Source organism: Mobula birostris, chromosome 7 (assembly GCF_030028105.1).
Source record: "Mobula birostris isolate sMobBir1 chromosome 7, sMobBir1.hap1, whole genome shotgun sequence".
Classification (NCBI taxonomy): Eukaryota; Metazoa; Chordata; class Chondrichthyes; order Myliobatiformes; family Myliobatidae; genus Mobula; species Mobula birostris.
This window is the reverse complement of record NC_092376.1, coordinates 58566377-58587355: the sequence shown is the minus strand read 5'-3', so window position 1 is coordinate 58587355 and position 20979 is coordinate 58566377. Positions and strand designations below refer to the sequence as shown.

At 38.7% G+C, this 20979-nt stretch overlaps 2 protein-coding genes across 3 annotated transcripts in view; both read left to right on the top strand.

Moving 5' to 3' along the window:
* The window catches only part of LOC140200233 (interleukin-1 receptor type 1-like), a 66459-nt gene extending 55470 nt beyond the window's left edge, over nt 1-10989 (top strand). For both annotated transcript variants that reach the window (XM_072263246.1, XM_072263245.1), the window contains 5 exons: nt 3351-3480; nt 3579-3727; nt 6133-6276; nt 6409-6567; nt 9067-10989. In XM_072263246.1, the coding sequence (XP_072119347.1) occupies nt 3351-3480; nt 3579-3727; nt 6133-6276; nt 6409-6567; nt 9067-9443 (959 nt within the window). In that variant the 3' untranslated portion in view covers nt 9444-10989. The remainder of the gene's footprint in view (nt 1-3350; nt 3481-3578; nt 3728-6132; nt 6277-6408; nt 6568-9066) is intronic.
* Nucleotides 10990-14011: 3022 nt separating this feature from the next.
* LOC140200232 (interleukin-1 receptor type 1-like) overlaps nt 14012-20979 on the top strand; it is a 59767-nt gene continuing 52799 nt past the window's right edge. The window contains exon 1 of the mRNA XM_072263243.1: nt 14012-14116. The gene's annotated coding sequence lies outside the window, so the exon portion shown is untranslated. The remainder of the gene's footprint in view (nt 14117-20979) is intronic.

Sequence of the window (20979 nt, the reverse complement as noted above, 5' to 3'; positions counted from 1 at the left end):
TTGAAGAGGACTTGTTAATCCCTACTCTTTGTTTTCTGTCTGCCAACCAATTACAATCCATGTCAGTACCCTACCCCCAATACCATGTGCTCTAATTTTGCCCACTAATCTCCTATCTGGGACCTTATCAAAGACTTTCTGGAAGTCCAGGTACACTACATCCACTGGCTCTCCCTTGTCCATTTTCACAGTTACATCCTCAAAAAATTCCAGAAGATTAGTCAAGCATGATTTCCCCTTCGTAAATCTGCGCTGACTCGCACCGATCCTGTTCCTGCTATCCAAATGTGCCGCTATTTCATCCTTTATAATTGACTCCAGCATCTTCCCCACCACTGATGTCAGTCTAACTGGTCTATAATTCCCTGTTTTCTCTCTCCCTCCTTTCTTAAAAAGTGGGATAACATTAGCTACCCTCCAGTCCCCAGGAACTGATCCTGAATCTATAGAACATTGGAAAGTAATTACCAATGCATCCACGATTTCTAGAGCCACCTCCTTAAGTACCCTGGGGTGCAGACCATCAGGCCCTGGGGATTTATCAACCTTCAGTCCCATCAGTCTATCCAACACCATTTTCTGCCTAATGTGAATCTCCTTCAGTTCCTCCGTTACCCTAGGTCCTCCGGCCACTATTACATCTGGGAGATGGTTTGTGTCTTCCCTAGTGAAGACATATCCAAAGTACCTGTTCAACACGTTTGCTATTTCCTTGTTCCCCATAATAAATTCACCCGTTTCTGTCTTCAAGGGCCCAACTTTGGTCTTAAATAATTTTTTGCTCTTCACATACCTAAAGAAGCTTTTACAATCCCCCTTTATATTCTTGGCTAGCTCTCATCTTTTCTCCTCATATTGCCTTTTTAGTTATCCTCTGTTGCTCTTTAAAAGTATCCCAATCCTCTGGCTTCCTGCTCTTCTTTGCTATGTTGTACTTGTCTTTTATTTTTACACTATCCTTGACTTCCTGTTCTGTGTAGTTCTGTGGGCAAAAATGCCTTGTTAATGAGAGAGGTTAGAGGAGAGTGGCCAGACTGGTTCAAGGTGATAGATAGTCAGAATAACCATGTTACAACAGTGGTTTGCAGAAGAACATCTCTGAACACGTCCAACCTCGAAGTGGATGTACATAGCACAATTAGCAAGTTTGCTGATGATACTAAATATCTGCTAGAAATCATTTTTAGGTTATGAAATTATGGATCACATAATCATGGATTAACTAAAGTGCAAACCTATATAAAATTTTAAATTCCAACTGATACTTTGCGGCTAGTGAAACCAATATTTGGATGTGTGACATTCTGCTTCTGGCCCATTCAAATTACACTGGGAAAGACAATACTGTAAATGAATGTTCCTGATTTAGCATATTGTTAACAATGTATCTCTGCCCCTTCAGCCACAGTTCAGGACAGATCTGTTTTGTCCTTTAACCTTGAGGTTAGTTGTATATTGATGGAGCCATCCCTCATCTCTATAACAAAAGGGACATATTTTGGTGGTCTGGAGTTTGTATTTGTGCTTTTAGAACAGGATTGAATATTCAAAGCAGTTCTGCTAGTTGGAATGTGCTACCATTGTAAATATGTAATGCAGTAAATTTGTATGACAATATTCAAAATGTTAAATAGGTGATCATAGCAGTAGTTAATAATTTATTGTAATCTTTGTGTTGAAAAAGTATAAAACATCATTTCAAGTGAGTGAGATTATCTTTGCTTCTTCTGGACTATATCCTGGAGGTTTACTGTGCATATAAAAAACTAAGTTTCACGGTTACGGCTTCTGTGTGGCTCAGTTGTAGTCAGTCACAACAATACCATCTTCTTCCTAGTGAAACAGCTTACAATGAATTACAAACAGGTCTTGAACAGTTAGGGAAATGACTTGAGGAGTGGAAAACAGATTTAATCTTAGAGAAGTATGAGGTGGTGCACTTTGGAGAGCCATACTAGGATGGGACTTGTACTGTGAGTGGCAGGTCACTGATGACTGTTGTGGAACAGAGGGATCTGAGAGTACGAGTGCACAGTTTGTTGAAAGCAGTTACACAAGTAGGCAGTGGTGAAGAATGCCTTCAGCATGCTGGCCTTCATCAGTCAGGGCATTGAGGTTAGGAGTAGGGACATCATGTTGCAGTTATATAAGGTGTTGATGAGGCTGTATTTGGAGTACCACTTACATTTATAGGAAAGACATTGTCAAGTTGGTGTGGGTGCTGCCTAGAGTAGAGGGCCTGAGTTAGTAGAGGTTAGCCACACTGCGTCTTTATTCCCTGAGATGCAAGAAAATGAGGGGTGCCTCATAGAAGTTTATAAAATCATTATGGCTATGGATAAGGTCATGGTCTATTCCCCAGAATTAGGAAGAGCAAAAGAGTGGCTACAAATACACAATAAGAGGGGGGAGAGATTTAAAAGAGACTTGTTCAATTTGTTTTTTTTTTAGCGTGTTGGGTGTTTAGTATTTTCTTGAACGGGTTCCATGGTGTTTCTTTGTTTCATGGCTACCTGCGGAAGGACGAATCTCAGAGTTCTATTCTGTATACATATTTTGATAATAAATGTACTTTCAAAACTTGGATTTGAGATATAGCTTCGTTACACCTAGGGTAGTGTTTACCTGGAGGGAGCTGCCAGAGGAAGTGGTCAAGGCAGTGTGTTGCAATATTCAATAGGCATTTGGAGGGGAGGGGGCTTGGACAAGTGTGGGCAACTGGGGTTAGTGGGAAGGATGCTGTGGTCAGCATAGATCAGTTCACTGAGGGCCTGTTTCCAAGCTGTATTACTCTATAACCCTACACATTTAGCCATTAGACCTGCTTTATTTGAACCTGCTTCTGTGATGTTCCTGGTGATGTTTTGCTGGATCAAAGGCAATGTATAAATAAGACTTCTTATTAGTTGGCATAACAGCAAATAGTGCTAAGGAATTTTTTTGTGTATAATATAGATTACATTCAAGCAAAATCATGTAGTCTGCTTGTATATGTTATCACTAGCATCTGATCCAAGGAACACACACAAAATGCTGGAGAAACTTAGCAGGCTAGGCAACAACTATGGAAAAGTGTAAACAGTCAATGTCTTGGGCTGAGACCCTTCATCAGGACACTGATCCAAGTTTAAAAGGCTGAATTCTTAATTTTTTACCTTAAATTTTCTGATACAAGTTCTAACAGCATACTTGCAAAATGTAGAATTCTTCAGTTTGGTCAGTGAAATTATTTTTTTCCATTTAACAGAAAGTTTATTTGAATAACATGTATTTTTATTTTGGCTAAGATGCTTAAATTCTAATTTTATGACAGTGTGGTGAATGAGTACATTTACATGTGATTCATGCAGGTTCAAATTTGAATTTATCATGTGTAGCATACACTGGATACTGTGATCCTGCCGTAACACTTGTATATTGGATAATAGATAACATATTTATTGAAGACTATTTCAACAACTCATTCCACTATGAAGAACGGTATGGATTTCTGATTTTTTTGGGCTTAAATCAACACGTAATTGAGTGTCAGTAAAGGTTAACTGTAACTGATGTTATTTTGTAACTGTTTTTTCCAGTAAGTGGGTGAGTGAAGACAAAGGCAACTATCATCAAGTTAAGATAACTTTAAACAATTTTAAAGAAGAGTATTATGACAAGGTATTTAAATGTGTTGCGAGAAATGGATTGGGAAATCAAATTGCAACTATTAAGTTTAGAAAAACAGGCAAGTAATTCGTTACAATATTTAAAACAAAATAACTGTTCTAAAGGACATTTACTATTTCTGATACAAAGTGTTTGATTTCTGTCTGACCATGTTGTTGATATATTTTAATATGTTAATGCAGTTATGATTGATTGTGATATACTTGTATATTTCTGGAAAATAATTTGTTTTTGATTTCAGCTCAGCTTATGGTTTTGTCAGGTGTTTTGAGTCAACTTTAAAAGAAAAGGCGTTGGATTGCATATTTTTACTTGCATTGTAATAAAATTACTTTGAAAAATGAAAGGTGGGAAGATACTGTGTGAATTACAAAGGCCATAAATCCCTTTTGTGTTGGCGCATGGCCAACTGGTTAAGGCGTTCATCTAGTGATCTGAAGGTCGCTAGTTCGAGCCTTGGCTGAGGCACCGTGTGTGTCCTTGAGCAAGGCACTTAACCATACATTGCTCTGCGACAACACCGGTGCCAGGCTGTATGGGTCCTAATGCCCTTCCCTTGGACAACATCGGTGGTGTGGAGAGGGGAGACTTGTAGCATGGGCAACTGCCGGTCTTCCATACAACCATGCCCAGGCCTGTGCCCTGGAAGCCTTCCAAGGCGCGAATCCATGGCCTCACAAGACTAACGGATGCCTAAATCCCTTTCTATGGATGCATATTGCACAAGGGATACTGGACTTCACAGTGACATTCAGTTATATACCCAGCATGCCTGATTCTTCTTTGATCATTTTAGTAGCTTACATGGTCCATAAGCAACTGATGGAGAAGTTTTGCAATAAGATCTCTTTCAATAATTTAATTACCCATCTGAATGTGTCTTGGGTATGTCTTTTACCACCAGCCAATCCCACACATGCCATCTAAGCTCATAATGCACTCCTGATACTGCCCACCACTGGGATTCCCATACTGCTTTCAGCCCATTACCCACCCAGATCTCCACCCCCCCGCCCCCACCAATACCCAGTCACTTTTGATTAAAATTCCAGCCTCCCAAAACTAAAGGCTGTGGGTTTTGTGCTGTGGGATTTTTCTTTGCTAAGCATATTTGCAAAACATTGATGGTCCACTGAGCAGAGAAGGTTCATCATGCATTTGTAATCAAATTTCAAGCCAAAATATAATTAAATGTATGTTACTTATGGACTATGTAGTGTACATATGCACATACTTTAAGTATAAGAGATTTCTGATGAATTTTGTGATTTCCTGATATTTCTCAAACCATTTAATTTGTTTTCACTCAATATCCAACTTTATATGTCTCCTTTCTTTCTAAGATTTGATGTTTTGGCTTTGGGTATATAAGACCCACTCATTAGAATTTCTTCCCTTGACCTTTACTCCTTGTTGTGCCCCTTTAGAAAACTTATGTAAGACAGAATTTTGACTTGGCACTTAATCATTCCCCGCATGACTTTATTTGCATGTGATGCTGCCGCAAATAAGGTTTCCATGTGCCTATGCACAAATGTACTTATAAATATGACTTTCAGATCTCCATCCAGATACTCTACTGAATGCTAGTGACCTTCTCTCTTCTTCTGTCCACTTTATGGTCACCTCTCACCTCGGTGTAGTTAACATATCTTCCCAAAGACAATGGATGGACAAGAAAATGTTTTCTTCAATTGAAAGCCACTTTGTTGCAGCCATAAACTTGAAATACTTTGTCACTGGCTTCACTTTCTCACTGCAGACACTCAGAGTACAGCTGACGTTGCAGTAGTTGTTCCATTTCAATTTTTTTTTGAACATACCTTTTTTCACCAAACCTCAAACATCTACATGGCCTCCCACGTATGACTTACCAACATTTTCTTTTGAATATTTTATTTAATTCTCTTCTCTTTGATTTCCCATGATTTTTCATTTTTTTACATTGACGGTATTGATAATCATTGCAAAATAGGTTTTCTTATTTATACCAGCTATGGTTTGCAATGCATTTGAGAATAAATAGCATTTTAAAAAAGTCATTAGATATATTTTGACCCTGAATATCAATTTAGATAAATTTAAAGAAGTACTAATGTTATTTTCATTCTTCTAATGATAATATAAACCAGTTTTAGAATTGTTTTTACAAACCGTTGCATAGTGAACTAATCTTCTTTGGTAACTCATTGGAAATTATTTTAAAGTATGCATTATCAGTGTTCAGTGATTTTAAATGTCAAACCACAGAAACTGATTAGTTAGTCCAAGAAATCGGGGAAATTGGGCTCAATGTTTATCTTTACATTTTGCAGAATTATATTTTAAAATGTATTTTAAAATGAACATTATTCATTGTTCTCCCCTTTTCAGTGGTAGTAGCAATTAAAATGCATAACCACCTATAAAATTTCTTAGTCCTTCAATTTCGCTGAACTTCACTTTTTTTTTGTTTATATTCAGCTGCAGATTTTACAAGGGAGATAGTAGCAACGTTTGGTGTGTTTGCCTGTGTCTTACTCATCTGCATTTGCACTTACAAGAGTTTTAAGATTGATGTTATCCTGTGCTTTCGTGATAATTTTGCTGTAGGTGGTGCTCAAAATGGTAAGTGCAAACTTGCTTTTTGTTCAGTCAAGTATGTATGAACTTTAAGCTGTCATGTCAAATGCAGTTCAATTTCAAGTGGCTTGCTGTAGTACATTCTATGAAATTACCTTATGCTTGTTTTGCTTTCAGATGGTAAGAGATATGATGCTTACATCATTTATCCACAAAGTAATTCATCATGCAGTCCTGATATACTTCTCTTTGTTATGAATATATTGCCAAGAGTTTTGGAATTGCAGTGTGGGTACAGGTTGTTTATACCCGGAAGAGATGATCTTCCTGGAGAAGGTAAGACTGCAAGTCTTTGCCTGTTGTATTGAAGATCATATAATCTTAGATTTTCTGAATATGGGCATAATTTAATCGGTTAGCCACTAGAAATACTTGATACACAGCCAGGGAGAGCATACTGTAATTATACATTTATTCATGTGATTGCTGTAGGCATAGTTATCAAGCTCAGTCTTTGTTGCTCTACCCTCATTGCTTTTGAGACTGTAATGGTGAGTTGCTGCTTTGCCTCCTGCAGTCCAAATGGTGAAGTATAATCATTCTGCTAATGTGAAGAAGTGCGAAAATTTTCACCCAGGAATAATCACCATTTATTTCCAGGTCATAATAGTATTTGTCTTAGGGAGAATGTGTAAACAGTGTGTCCACTAACCTTGTTTTTCTGGATAATGGCCTTTGTAGTTTTTAAGAGTTACTGTTAGAAAGGTCTTGGTGAGTTGTTGGAGTGCACGCGATAACCATATTAGAGGTAGAGGGAATGGATTTTTAAGATGATGTTTGAGATTCCAATCACATTAATAAAGTAACTTTCAGGGAACCCTGCACGAGAAGTTCGAAGTCCCTTTGCACCTCTGATTTTTGAATTTTCTCCCCATATAGAAGATGGCCTATGCCTTTATTCCTTCTACCAAAGTGAATGACCATACACTTCCCTACGTATATTCTATTGCTTACTTCTTTGCCCATTCTCCTAATCTGTCTAAGCCCTTCTGAATTACCTGCTCTTTAAAACTCCCTGCTTCCTCAACACTACCTGGCCCTCCAGCTAACTCTGTATTGTCTGCAAACTTGGCCACAAAACCATCAATCCATTGTCCAAATCATCGACATATAACCTGAAAAGAAGCAGCCTCAAATTCGACCTCTGTGGAACACTACTAGTTGACGGCAGGCCACTCAGTATATGTCCCCTTTATTCCCACTCATTGCCCCGTGCTAGCCTGCCATTCTTCTATTGCTGTCTGACATGCTGAGTGTTTCTAGAATATCCTGTTTTTATTTCAGATTTCCTGCATCTGCAGTTCTTTGATAATCATTTTGATTAATTTCTGTTTGATGGTGTTGTGCTTCTTGGTTCAATTTACTCTGGTAGATGGATAATATTTTATTACATTCCTAATATTTGTGTTCAAAGAGTTGGAAAGGCTTTGTGAGTCAAGAAATGAGACAGCTATTGCAGAATACTAAAGGTTTATGACCTTTTAGCTGTATAGCTGGTTTAGATAAGTTACTGGGCAATGATGAGCCAAACATGTTGATGTCAAGCAATTTGTGCTACTGGATTAGCTAAAGCAGTTTGTAAGAGGTGTACAAATATTTTCCATTGCCAAAGATCTTTGGAAACATTCACTTCTGCAGTATCTCAGTAGAGTGCATAAGCCAATAGCATTTATGCAAATTATTTCTGCAGAGATGTCCTGGTACTAGAAAGGTATCTGTCACAGGAAAATAGAGACTATTATTAAAGATGTTATAGCAGGGCAGAGATAAAAAAATCAAAATAATAAGGCAAAGTCCACACAAGTTCGTGAACAGAAAATTATTGACCAACTTATTGGAGTTCTTCATATAATTGTGGCTCTATTCCAATCCAGTCCCTTTCTTCTATTATTTGTATTAAAAAGTTCAATGGAAAATAACCAATGATAAGTACAGTATCAATGTTTTGTGAATGTGGTGCAGCATGAGATTAGATGGATGAAGTGAATCTTGAAGCAATGGGGATCTTCGAGGTCAAAAGGGAATCCACAAATGAGTTCAGTCACCTTTACCTATTCTTGTGTTATGAAAGATCGGGCAACTCCTGCTTGCTGGGGTTAGTTGGGAGCTGTGGGAGCTGTGTTCCTAAAAAAATAAGCTATATCACATGTGGCAGGAAATGGGGGTTGAAAAGTTAATAGATTTTTGTGTTGATTTATTCACTTTGTTCCACAGAAATTCTGTGAGAGAATTTTATTCCATATCTCGAATATTTGAGTAGTGATTTGTGAATTCTGTAGGAGCCAATTTCTGTAACCTGAACAGCTGTAACATGGGAGTTTCTTGTATCCATTTGATTTGATGGAATCAAGGCGGGACAGTTGTTTCCGCATCCCTGGCTCATTTCTGATCTTGCTTAATCAGAAGGCCATTGTCTTTAATGAATAATAGCTTAATGGTTATGCGAGTGGCGTTAGGATGGAGTTTGCAGGTTATACGCAGAGATGAAGAAGAGATTGAAGAAAAAGCTGCGTTTGTTTTACAAAAGTCAAATTGCCCTTTGCTAAAGAGCACTGTAAGAGGCGTAGGAGTAGTTTTTCAAAGATTGTGTTGGGGGGGGGGGAATATAGAGTTGAAAATGTATGATTTTGCATGAAATTGTGGATGTCTTCTCTTTGTATACAAACAAATTGTCCTCCTAAACTGTGTACTCTGGCAGGAGCATGCAACTGGATTCAATAGTTTTACTGAAAGGCCAATTATATGTTAATTTTTATGTCTTTCTCCACTTTATAGCATTCGCTGAGCAAATAAAAAGTAATATCAAAGAAAGCAGAAGACTAATTATTTTGATGGCAAAGTCTTCTGATAAACCACTGTTTGAACAGCAAGTTGGATTGCATGATGCATTGCTGTATGATCAAATGAAAGTTATTCTGATTGAGTTGGATTATCATGAGGATTATAGTGACTTTTCTGAATCAATGAGACATATTATACAAAAGAAAGGAACCATTAAGTGGAAAAGCAATAAGTGGACAACAAATTCTTCTTCAAACACAAAATTTTGGAAACAAGTAAGGTATAATATGCCAGCAAGACCTTCCTGGTCCAGGAAAAATATAGAACACATTAAAAGTGTGCCAAATGTACCCCAGTCTATGTTGTTGTAAAGATAAGTAAGGTGACTACTGTAGAGACTTGTGTAAACTGCAGAAAAATGTAATGCTGAATAGTAGGGACTTGTCTTCCCAGACTTTTCCTTGACGAACTGTATGGTTGGTTGAATTCCAATTTGCGACACATGAGCCGCATGGAAATTTAAATCCTTTAATTTTTTTTTCAAAATGTTTTCTCTGTGGTGTAGTAGTATTTTGAAAGATAATAGATATTTTTTATTTTAAAACTGCATGAAATCTATTTCATATTGAAATTAACGTAGTCTCCACAAATTATACACAAATATATTGTCTGTGTAATTTTCTCTAAAGGTGAATAAAGATTCATAAAAGTGGATATGTACTCATGGATGGGCCTTTAAGTAAACATCAAATCCATTTTGCTGGGAGTTTCCTTCTGTTTTATAGGAGAATATGTTACAGAATTTTGTGTATTTAGTGTCTTACACAAATCTTAAAAAGCACCTAGTGGAATTACTAAAAGTTCATAATGCAAAACAACAGCACATGGCTCATTTATATGAAATAAAATGGTGTATCATTAGGTTTAGCTGCACATTTCGTTGTTCTTTATTATCAGTATGCTGTAAACTAAACGATAGATTAAAATATTGGAAGTTTTAAACACAAAAAAATGCATCATAAAAGTGTCAAAGATAAATAAGAGTCAACCAACTTGCTTAGTGATGAGATGAGTTGGGTTGAATGGACTACACCTCTGCACTTCGATACTTTCAGGCTTATTGCATTAGCATGCAGAAGTGGGTTGAGTGCTTCTATGCATTCTTTTTGATCTATACTCTCTGGAAAGCTGCTAGAAATTTGGCCAACAACCACAACCACTAAATTATAGATTCCTTTGCTGCATTCCCTAGCATCTGTGCCCTGAAATAACCTATGAAGTATTATTGTCTCCTCCATATGATTTGCTCATCCCAATGGGAGTGGTGCAGTGTCTAAGAAGTTCCTCATTTTTGGTTCAGTGGATCTATAACAGTTGGTATACCCTGTGAAATGAAGCTTACTTGCTACTCTTGAGTTGGATACTTAGATTGGATTGGATTGTGGTCTAGGCATGAGTTTTGACTTTATATAATATGTAGTTTTACAACCTGTTTCTTAATTGGCTCAGTTGCTCTTTTGCCTGTAGCTGATCCAGCATATGAGAAATACATGATATGGGAATTAAAAAAGAACAATAACTATTGGGAATCCCCACGCTCACAACCTTTCAAATCCAGAATTTGAATCCAGTGGAGACTGTTGGCACACTAAGAAATGGGCAATATTTTACCATCAGATTCTTTCTTCAGCTAGGTAACAGCTGACAAGGCAGTGCAGTTTTTCAGTTCATGGGCTGCAATTGTTTTCTTCTCTCCCAAAGTTGCTGTTTAATAAACGTTAGTCATCACCAACATAGTACAACAGATGAAACAAGTGTATTTTCCACTTCCAAGTAAGGAGGTCACTATTGTTTAAAAGCAGTCAGATTGCATATTCCTTGGCTTTTTCCCCCCATTTATATTTGTAGCTGTGACACAAATAAATGTCTTACCAGGAAATATTTATTTTGGTCTGTGTGATCTCAAACTCACTTTAGCCTTTTATAGTTATAATCTAATACTACCTTTATGTAGTTGTAGCATATGTGCATAGATGTACTATTGCTCTAGGTGTATTTGGTGATGCATGCATTATCGTATGCATGAATGGTATCTAAAGAACAATTTCGGAACCTTCCATATTTGCTGGATGATAGTGTTGAGTTCTCATACTACATTTGTGTTGGGGATGGATTCCAGAAGAACTAGGGCTGACTGTCTTTGAAGGCATTGTGCAGTTATATACTCAGTGGTAAGTTGAATTTTATTAACTTCTGTGTGCACACTGGAATGTATACGACTTCAGTTTAGACTTGCATGCTGGAGAACTAAGGTTTATACTGTATGTAGGATCATTCAGTTAAGTCTTGCAACTTTTGAAGTGGGAATGGTGCATGAAAGCAGCACAGACCAAACCCAGATGCATTGGGAACCTAAGGTAAAGCCCAGGGACTCTTTCAGTTCCTTAGTAGAATGGAAGGAGTGTTTTTTTTTCCAGGCAAAATATATTGTTGAAATGGAGACAGAAGCTGAAAAATTGTCCAATCAAAATGGAACTTTAAGATGCCATCAGAAAGCACTTTACTAATGGAGTTGTGCTCAAACTTTCTGGCATCTTTAGCAGGTCAGGTATCATGCAAGACAGAAGTTGGATGAGGTGATAAAATCACTACAAGCCAACATCTTCAGAGAATGTAGACGTTTACAAATTCAGTACCAGATAACTAAGGCCAACAAGACTATTGGTGATTGAAGGTGGTGGGGAGGGGGAAGGAGAGGGGAGGACAGTTGAAAAATCTTTGCTGCTATATTATAATTTTGTCACTATCCTAAATCAAATGTTGCGGAACGATCAAAATTATAGAAACACTAGATCCAGCATTTGAGTGTGGATTCAAAGGAGACACACTGATGGAGATGGCTTCTAGATGTACCAAAGAATTTTGGTTGCTGTGGAGAGTTAGTGTTAGAGCAATATGCTGTTAAACATAGTGATGAAGTCTAACATTAAGCCCAAGTCGTATGAAACAGTGCCAAATGCAAGACTGCTGAGAAAAGCTGCCTCCAATATGCCAGTTCAAAGCTCTGGAACGTTTTCATGGTGAAGAGAATGACATATCTCCTTTACATATAAGGATAGACCCAGGATGGCAGCCAGATTGGTTCTCAGTATGAGATAACAAAAAAAAACATATAGAGGCTTGAGTGACATTAAGGCTGATGATGCGCCTGAAATGCAAAGTTTGAACAGCATATAAATCACTAGTGGTAATAATGAAACAAGTAGTAGTTAACGCAAAAGTTAAAAATCAGTTTTTCCATATGTACATCAATGCAGCTGTTGACTGTTCCATCATGAACAAAAGACATGTCGGCTGGAATGCTCTGCAAAACATCATTCAAAAAAGCACAGACATATTGTGGTAAGATACTGAAAATTCAAGGATGGAGCACTTTGTAGCTTCTAATATTGGTCAGAAAGTGAAGTGAAGAAAATGATATAATGCAGGCAAGTATACAAAAGGAACAGCTGTCTTTGGGAGAAAATGACTCAAATAATTACAGGAAGTAAGTAGTCAGTATATATTCCACAACAATTGCAAGGAATCAAAGATTCATTCATTAATATTAAGGGCACAAGGCTCACATATGCATTGATAATCACCAAGTTAATGTAATACAGGACTAGGCCAGTACTTTAGTGATAAACACTCAAGTAGAACAGTTGATCGAAATTGAAACACAAGTTGTGTTGGGCAAGACTGCAAATGATTGAGAGAGGCACCTGTTATCATGGCACCCAAAGCAGATAAAAGTGTTTGGTTCTCCTTCCATCAACGAACAATAAATTTTGTCTCATTGGATGTGGAAAGCCAATTGGCAACCAAGGTACAACAAGGATCTCATTATGAAGGATCTATCTCATTGGACCAAAGGTTTTATGTTTTACACTAGAGTTCCGATCTCGTTTTAAAATGCTATCGTACTTTGAAATGTTTGATGTTATTTATGTAGTATGTAGTTAACTATGTATAAGTAAATTATTGTTAATTTATTAATTCTTGTGTAGTAAGGAATGATTATTGAAAGGTATAATATAAAGGCGATAAGATTAAATAGCTGCTGCTTGTGTGACCAGCACAAAAGAGAAAACGATGGTACAAAATATAAGAAATTGGCAGCGATCCATTTATAATGGTTACAGCAAAAAGATTGCACTATCAAGGGCAATTCTTGCATCACAATTGAAAATTGGATCATTAATTTTAAGATCTGTTAATGTATAAATAATTTGGCATGCTCATTGTTATGTTTAGTCTCTATAGCTAAGTGTCTATGTAGTGAGACCTTACAGTTCACCACACTATTAGTATCTTTGATAGAGAAGGCATTATTCATGGAAATAAATCTTCATTTGCACTTACAGTAATGCAGAAAAGATTAAAGCTACTGAAGGGGAAAAGATAACACCTATAAAGGCGCACTTATGTTATTAATAGTTCATCATAGTACTAAAAGGAAGTAGTGCAGATTTGGCTGAGGAAGTAGTACTAGAATATAATGTACTAAATGATATGAGTTTTTTGATTTGGAATCTAAAACCATTACCTAAATATCATCCTATTTGCTAGTGCTAAATACTTGTCTTTTGTAAAGCAATTTCAGGCATAATTAAAAGGAAAGTTAAGGTGTGATTTTTTTTAACCTGCATAAATTATATGCCAATTATTCCAAACATTAAGGAAAATCATAATGTGGAAATTAGGAATTAAACTGTATTTAAGAAAATAGGGGTGAAAGATAATTGGACTGTGGATAGCAAAGCATGACAGAAATGAGGGTTCATTACTGAATTAATTGTTGAATTAATTACTGAAAGAGTTTCTAATTATGGATAAGTACACTAAAGTGCATGCAAAAAGATTACATTACTACAAATAAATATTGTGTTTCCAGATGGATAAGCAGATGAAGTGATCTGTATGGGGAAGAATATTAATCACTGGATTGTCTTCAACTTTTAAGGGATACTCCAAAAGGTATAGAAGCAGTTACAGTCAAAAGGTAGGTGGCTGATTCAGTCCTGGATTGGATTTTTATTCAAAACTACCCATTGTTTTAGAGTATTAAAATACAATATGTATGAAAGCGAAAGATGCATAAAGGTAGACTGCAGATGCTGATATAAGAACCAACAAAAGACAAATATAGATTCCTTTGTTAGCCATGGCAGATTTAAAATATGGAAGAAAACGGCCAACTCAAATGGGTCAAAGACAGTCCCATTGTCTTTGTTCCCGCCCCCCCCCCCCCCCCTATTTTGTGGACTCTGAACTGATTCTTGCTCTGGGATAATCTAATCAGAGCCATTGAATGTGGACACAAGGCGCTTCAGCTAATGACCTGCTGAACCTGAGACCATTCTCAGATGAGTAGCTATTTACTATGTAAAGTGGCAGACCTACCAGAGAAGCAGTTTGTAACCTTGTTAGGCTCAGTGGGTCACCTAGTTTGGCTGGTTTGAACCAGAGTTGAAAGGAACACAGACAGAGGCTGAGAGCAGAAACTATAGAACAATGTGGGCTGTAACCCTGGGCCAGAGCCAGTAAGATGGTGACTCAGGTAGGTCGGGTGACCTTGAGCCAATGGGAGAGTATAGAACATTGTGGGGTTGTAGCCCTGGGCAGAGCCAGTAAGAAGGTGACTTTGGTAGGTTGGGTGACCTTGAACCAATGGGATGGAAATCATCAGTTCAACTGATGGGGGACATTATTGAGTCAGGAGTTTCAAATACATAGCAGTGATAGCTCTTTCCAGAGAATTGCCATCAGAAGGAAGAACCCACACACCAGGGACTGGGAGAAAGAAGGATGGATCGTCTATCCAACAGAGATTCCCTATCTTGATGTTATAAGTTGGAAGAGTGGTCTGAGTAAGTATTTGTACAGAGGGAACAGTAGAATTCATGTTCTAAGCCGTTGGCCTGGGGTCAACATAGTTACATTGTTGTTTGTGCAGAGGCAATGAAGTATGAGCTTCAATTAATTAAAAGTTGTGTAGAGAGCTTCCTAACCCAGTTCCATTGATGAACAGTCAACACCTTACAGACGTGAACAGAACTCTAAATGTGGAACAAAGAAATAGCAGAGGAACTAAGCCAACACTTTGGTTCTATATTCACAAAAGGAATCAAAATAACTTCTCAAAAATATAAGGGTTTATGAGTCTAATGAAAACAAAAAATTAAAGATAACTAGTATAAGTCAAAACAATGTGCTGAAGAAATTATAGGTTAATGCCAATAAAACTGCATCTGGAAGTTTCAAAATTAGTGGCCATGCAATAATGAATGGATTGGTTACCTTTTTCCAAAATTTTATAGTTTAATGGAACAATTTGTACAGATTGGAAGGCAGTAAATGTAACTCCACTATTTAAAAAAATAGGGATCAGGAAAAGGGAGCCGCAGACCAATTAGCCAAATGTCAGTATTTGTAAAATGCTAGAGTATTACAAAGGGCATTCAGAAAATGTTAACACAAATCAACAATATCAGAGAATATAACTGGTAGAATAGATAAGAGAAATACACTGGATGTAATCTCTTTGCATTTTCAGAACACATTTGATAAATACTCTTCTCCTCCTCCTCCTTTGACATCCCAGATCTACCTGCCCTTCCTCCGACACCTAACCTGCAACTGTAACATTGAATCTGGTTCACGGGTCTGACAAGTGAGACAGAAAATACTGACTGCAAATAAGTATATTAATCATTTATTTACAAACAGTAAAAATTCAACCAAATGTTCATGTTCCCCAAGTTACAGAAACTACAAAGCTGAATACTCAACAAACATGCTTAGGTAAAGTGTGTGCAGAACATACCTTCCCAATGGTTATATGCACTGCTTGCCTTAAACAAAGGAAGAAGGGGGAGAACCTCCCTCACGTGCTCTCTATATACCCAGGATATTTGAAACTGGACACTAGGCAGTTAACCAATGGAAAAAGCAGCAGTAGTTTCTAAACTAACCAATCACAATGGAAGCGACTTCCAACAATCTGAATAAGCCACGCACCCCCCCCCCCAACAGGACAGCAACCGAATTGGTGATTACTTTCCTTGGGGCTAACACAGAAGCTAAATGGAGAAATAGTAATGCATTTTACCCAAAGTCATGGTGATCTTGCAGCAGCCACCTACACTGTTGGTCAACTTTAGCAATTTGTAGCAAAATGCAGAGAGAAGTTGCAAGTGCATGAATGAGCCTTTACTTGGTGTAGCTGCAAGGAACATTCAAACTCCTTACAGGCACCAGCAGGAATTAAACCTATGTCACCTCCATTCTGAAGCCTTGTGCTAACCACTAAACTCCCAGTACCACTGCCAGCCACTGCAGCAACATTGGGTATTGCACAATAGACAATTGCTCTATCTTTTCCCCACACATTAGGATTCTGTACTAGGACTGGAAGGGAACTGTGTAATGATATGAACTATGTGGAAATAACATGAGAACAGAATTTTGTTTTGCTGTTTAATCACAGTAAGATAGAAACAGCCTGTGATGCTTTGAAACACACCCTATGCTGCAAATAAGAGAAAATCGGCAGATGCTGGAAATCCAAGCAACAGACACAAAATACTGAGTTCCTCCAGCATTTTGTATGTGTTGACTGTATGCTACAGCTAGGCACACGTCAGTCTAGGATATCCACTCACACCAACATTGTCAGCAGAGCTGCAAAAGCACAGGATAAACCTAATTTAAACAACATGTTTGGCTAGCACAGTGAGAGACAATTTGGTTAATTGCACCAGTTCTGGCTTCCTGTAGCGAAAGGACAGGAGGTTAGCCAGAAGGGGTGGGATACCTCTGTTGATAATCTTTAGAAAGAGGTGACATCGAATCAGAGGATGTCATTTCCTTGTGGGTTGAGTTAAGAAACTGCAAGGGTAAAAATACTTTAGTGGAAGTTATATGCAGACCCTGAACAGTAGGCAGAATGTGGGATATAAATTTCTACTGGAAATAGAAAAGACATGTAATAAGGGCAATGTTATAATAGTTATTGGGGATTTCAATATACAAGTGAGGTGAGGGCCTCTGTCAGGCAGTTGACCATGGATATTGCAACCTAGCTGTTTAGATACACAAGCCTGGGCAGTATGATATGGAGAGCAAACTGTTTCCCATGTAGCAAGCTCCCCCTCTTGACACAAATGATGAACCCAAAGGAACGGCAGAGACTGTTACAGTTTGGTACCAGCAGCATCACAGGAGTTGCCAGTCGGCATTAAACTCAATATACGACTGTCTTAGAGACTCCTGCTCTGGATTTTTCCCTCGGGATTTACTCCCGAAGTCTTCCCCATGAGTGGGTATAGCTGCAAAGCAGCGGAGGTTTGAGATCAGAGATTTCCTTCTCCTAGGTAAGCTGCCAACCATGGCTGGTGTGCCCATCTGCCCAAAGTGGCTGGTTTTAAGGCACCAGTAACCTACCTTTGCCCCTTCTCCTGTCAGTAGAAATGGTTCCACCGGGCTTAGTAGCTAAGCCATTTGTGAAGGTCAGGTGCTGGACTTGGTTGACAGAGGCTATTTGAGGCGGAGGCCATTGGGAGCATTTAATAGAGAGTGATATATCACCCCTCCCCCGGCTATAACAACCCTAAGGAACTTGCCTTACAGGTCAATTTGGAAAATCAGGTTGGTGCTGAATCCCAATAGAAGGAATTTGAAGAAAACCTGTGAGATGGCTTTTTTAGAGCAGCTTGTGGTTGAACCGATTAGGGGAAAGGCAATTCTGGATTGGGCGTTGTGTAATGAACCAGAACTGATTAGCAAGCTTAAAGTAACAGAACTCTTAGGAGCCAATGATCATAATATGATAGAATTCACCCTGCAGTTTGAGAGGGAGAAGAAAAAGCCAGATGCATCAGTATTACAGGGCATGAGGGAGGAGCTGGTCAAAGTTGATTGGAAGGGAACATCAGCAGCGATGATGGTAGAACAGCAATGGCTGAAGTTTCTGGGACAATTCACAACGTGCAGGATAGATATTTTCCAAAGATGAAGTATTCTAAAAGGAGGATGAGACAACCACGGCTGACAATGGAAGTCAAAGACAGCATAAAAGCAAAAGAGAGGGCATAAAATATTGCAAGAATTAGTGGGAAGTTAGAGGATTGGTAAGCTTTTAAAAACCAACAGAAGGCATCTAAAAAAACATAAGCAGAAAAACATTAAGTATAAAGTTTAGCTATCCAACGATATCAAAGAGCATACCAAACGATTTTTCAGATATATAAAGAGTAAGAGAAAGAAAAATGGATATTGGACCACTGGAGATGTAGTAATGGGAGACAAAGAAATAGCGGATGAACTTAATAAGTAATACACACACTAAATGTTGGAGGAACTCAGCAGGCCAGGCAGAATCTATGGAAAAGAGTACAGTTGACATTTCGGGCTGAGACCCCTACAAGTTTTTTAGATCAGACTTTATGGTGGAAGACACCAGCAGTATGCTAGAAATTCGAGAGTGTCAGCGGGCAGGAGTAAGTGGAGTTGCTATAACCAAGGAGAAGGTGCTTGAGAAGCTGAAAGGTCCAAAGGTAGCTAAGTCACTTGGACCAAGTGGACTACACCCCAGAGGTCAGAAAGAGGTAGCTGAGAGGCATTAGTAATAATCTTTCAAGAACCACCAAATTCTGGAATGGTTAAGAAGGGAGACAAGCAGAAGAAAGGAAGCTATAGGCTGGTTAGCCTGACTTCAGTGGTTGGGAAGATGTTGGAGTCTTTTATTAAGGATGAAGTTTCAGGTTACTTGGATAATGTAGACCAAAGTTGGCATGGTTTGCTTAAGGGGAAAACTGACAAACCTGTTGAAATTCTTTGAGGAAATAAAAGGCAGGATAGACAAAGGAGTGTCAGTGGATGTTGTGCATTTTCAGAGGGCCTTTGACAAGGTGCCACACATAAGGCTGCTTAAGAAGTTAATAGTCCATGGTATTACAGGAAAGATAATAGTATGGATAGAAAATTGGCAGGAGGCAAAGAGTCAGAATATAGGGGCCTATTCTGCTTGGCGACTGGTGACAAATGGTGCTCTGCAGGCATCAGTATTGGGACTGCTTCTTTTCACAACAATATGGATGACAGAGTTGATGGCTTTGTGACCAAGTTTGTAGATGATACAAAGATTGTTGGAGGAGTGGGGAATGCTGAGGAAGCAGGAAGTCTGCAGAAGGAATTGGACAGATTGGAAGAATGAGCAAAGGAGTGGCAGATGGAATATATTGTAGGGAAGTGCATACTCATGCACTTTGGCAGGATGATAAAAAGGTGTAGACTTTTTTCTAAATAAGAAAATTCAGAAAAACTGAGTGACATGGGAGACCATGTGCAGGTTTTCCTTAAGGTTAACTTACAGGTTGAATCAGTGGTAAGGAACATAAATGTAACATTGGCAAACATTTTGACAGGTCTGGAATATAAGAGCAAGGATGTGATGCTGAGGTTTTATTAGGGATTGGTCAGATCACACTTGGGGTATCGTGAGCAGTTTTGGGATCCTTTTGGGCACTGCTGATCAGAGATAGTGTCACAGCTGCAGAAAAGGAGGAAGTCATGGAGGGATTGTCTACTGAGTCTCTGTGTGTGGAGTTAGAAACAGGAAGGGGTCAATAACTCTACTGGGTGTTTTTTATAGACCATCCAACAGTAACAGGGACATCAAGGAGCAGATAGGGAGGCAGATTCTAGAAACATGTAATAATAACAGGGCTGTCGTGGTGGGAAATTTTAATTTCCCTAATATTGGTTGGCATCTCCCTAGAGCAAAGGGTTTAGATGGGGTGGAGTTTGTTAGCTGTGTTCAGGAAGGTTTCCTGACACAATATGTATATAAGCCTACAAGAGGAGAGGCTGTACTTGATCTGGTATTGAGAAATGAACCTGGTCAGGCGTCAGGTCTCTCAGTGGGAGAGCATTTTGGAGATATAGATCACAATTCTGTCTCCTTTACCATGGCACTGGAGAGGGATAGGAACAGACAAGTTAGGAAAGCATTTTCCCTTAAGCAAACCATGCCAACTTTGGTCTACGTTATCCAAGTAACCAGAAACTTCATCCTTAATAAAAGACTCCAACATCTTCCCAACCACTGAAGTCAGGCTAACCAGCCTATAGCTTCCTTTCTTCTGCCTGTCTCCCTTCTTAACCATTCCAGAATTTAGTGGTTCTTGAAAGATCATTACTAATGTCTCTCAGCTACCTCTTTCTGACCTCTGGGGTGTAGTCCACTTGGTCCAAGTGACTTAGTCTGGGTAATTATAGACCAGTGAGCTTTAAGTCTGTGGTGGGAAAGCTGTTGGAAAAGATTCTTAGAAATAGGATCTATGGGCATTTAGAGAATCATGGTCTGATCAGGGACAGTCAGCATGGCTTTGTGAAGGGCAAATCGTGTCTAACAAGCCTGATAGAGCTCTTTGAGGAGGTGACCAGGCATATAGATGAGGGTAGTGCAGTGGATATGATCTACATGGATCTTAATAAGGCATTTGACAAGGTTCCACACGGTCAGCTTATTCAGGAAGTGAGAAGGCATGAGATCCAGGGAAGTTTGGCCAGGTGGATTCAGAATTGGCTTGCCTGCAGAAGGCAGAGGGTCGTGGTGGAGTGAGTACATTCAGATTGGAGGGTTGTGACTAGTGGTGTCCCACAAGGATCGGTTCTGGGACCTCTACTTTTCGTGATTTTTATTAACGACCTGGATGTGGGGGTAGAAGGGTGGGTTGGCAAGTTTGCAGATGACACAAAGGTTGGTGGTGTTGTAAATAGTGTAGAGCATTGTCGAAGATTGCAGAGAGACATTGATAGGATGCAGAAGTGGGCTGAGAAGTGGCAGATGGAGTTCAACCC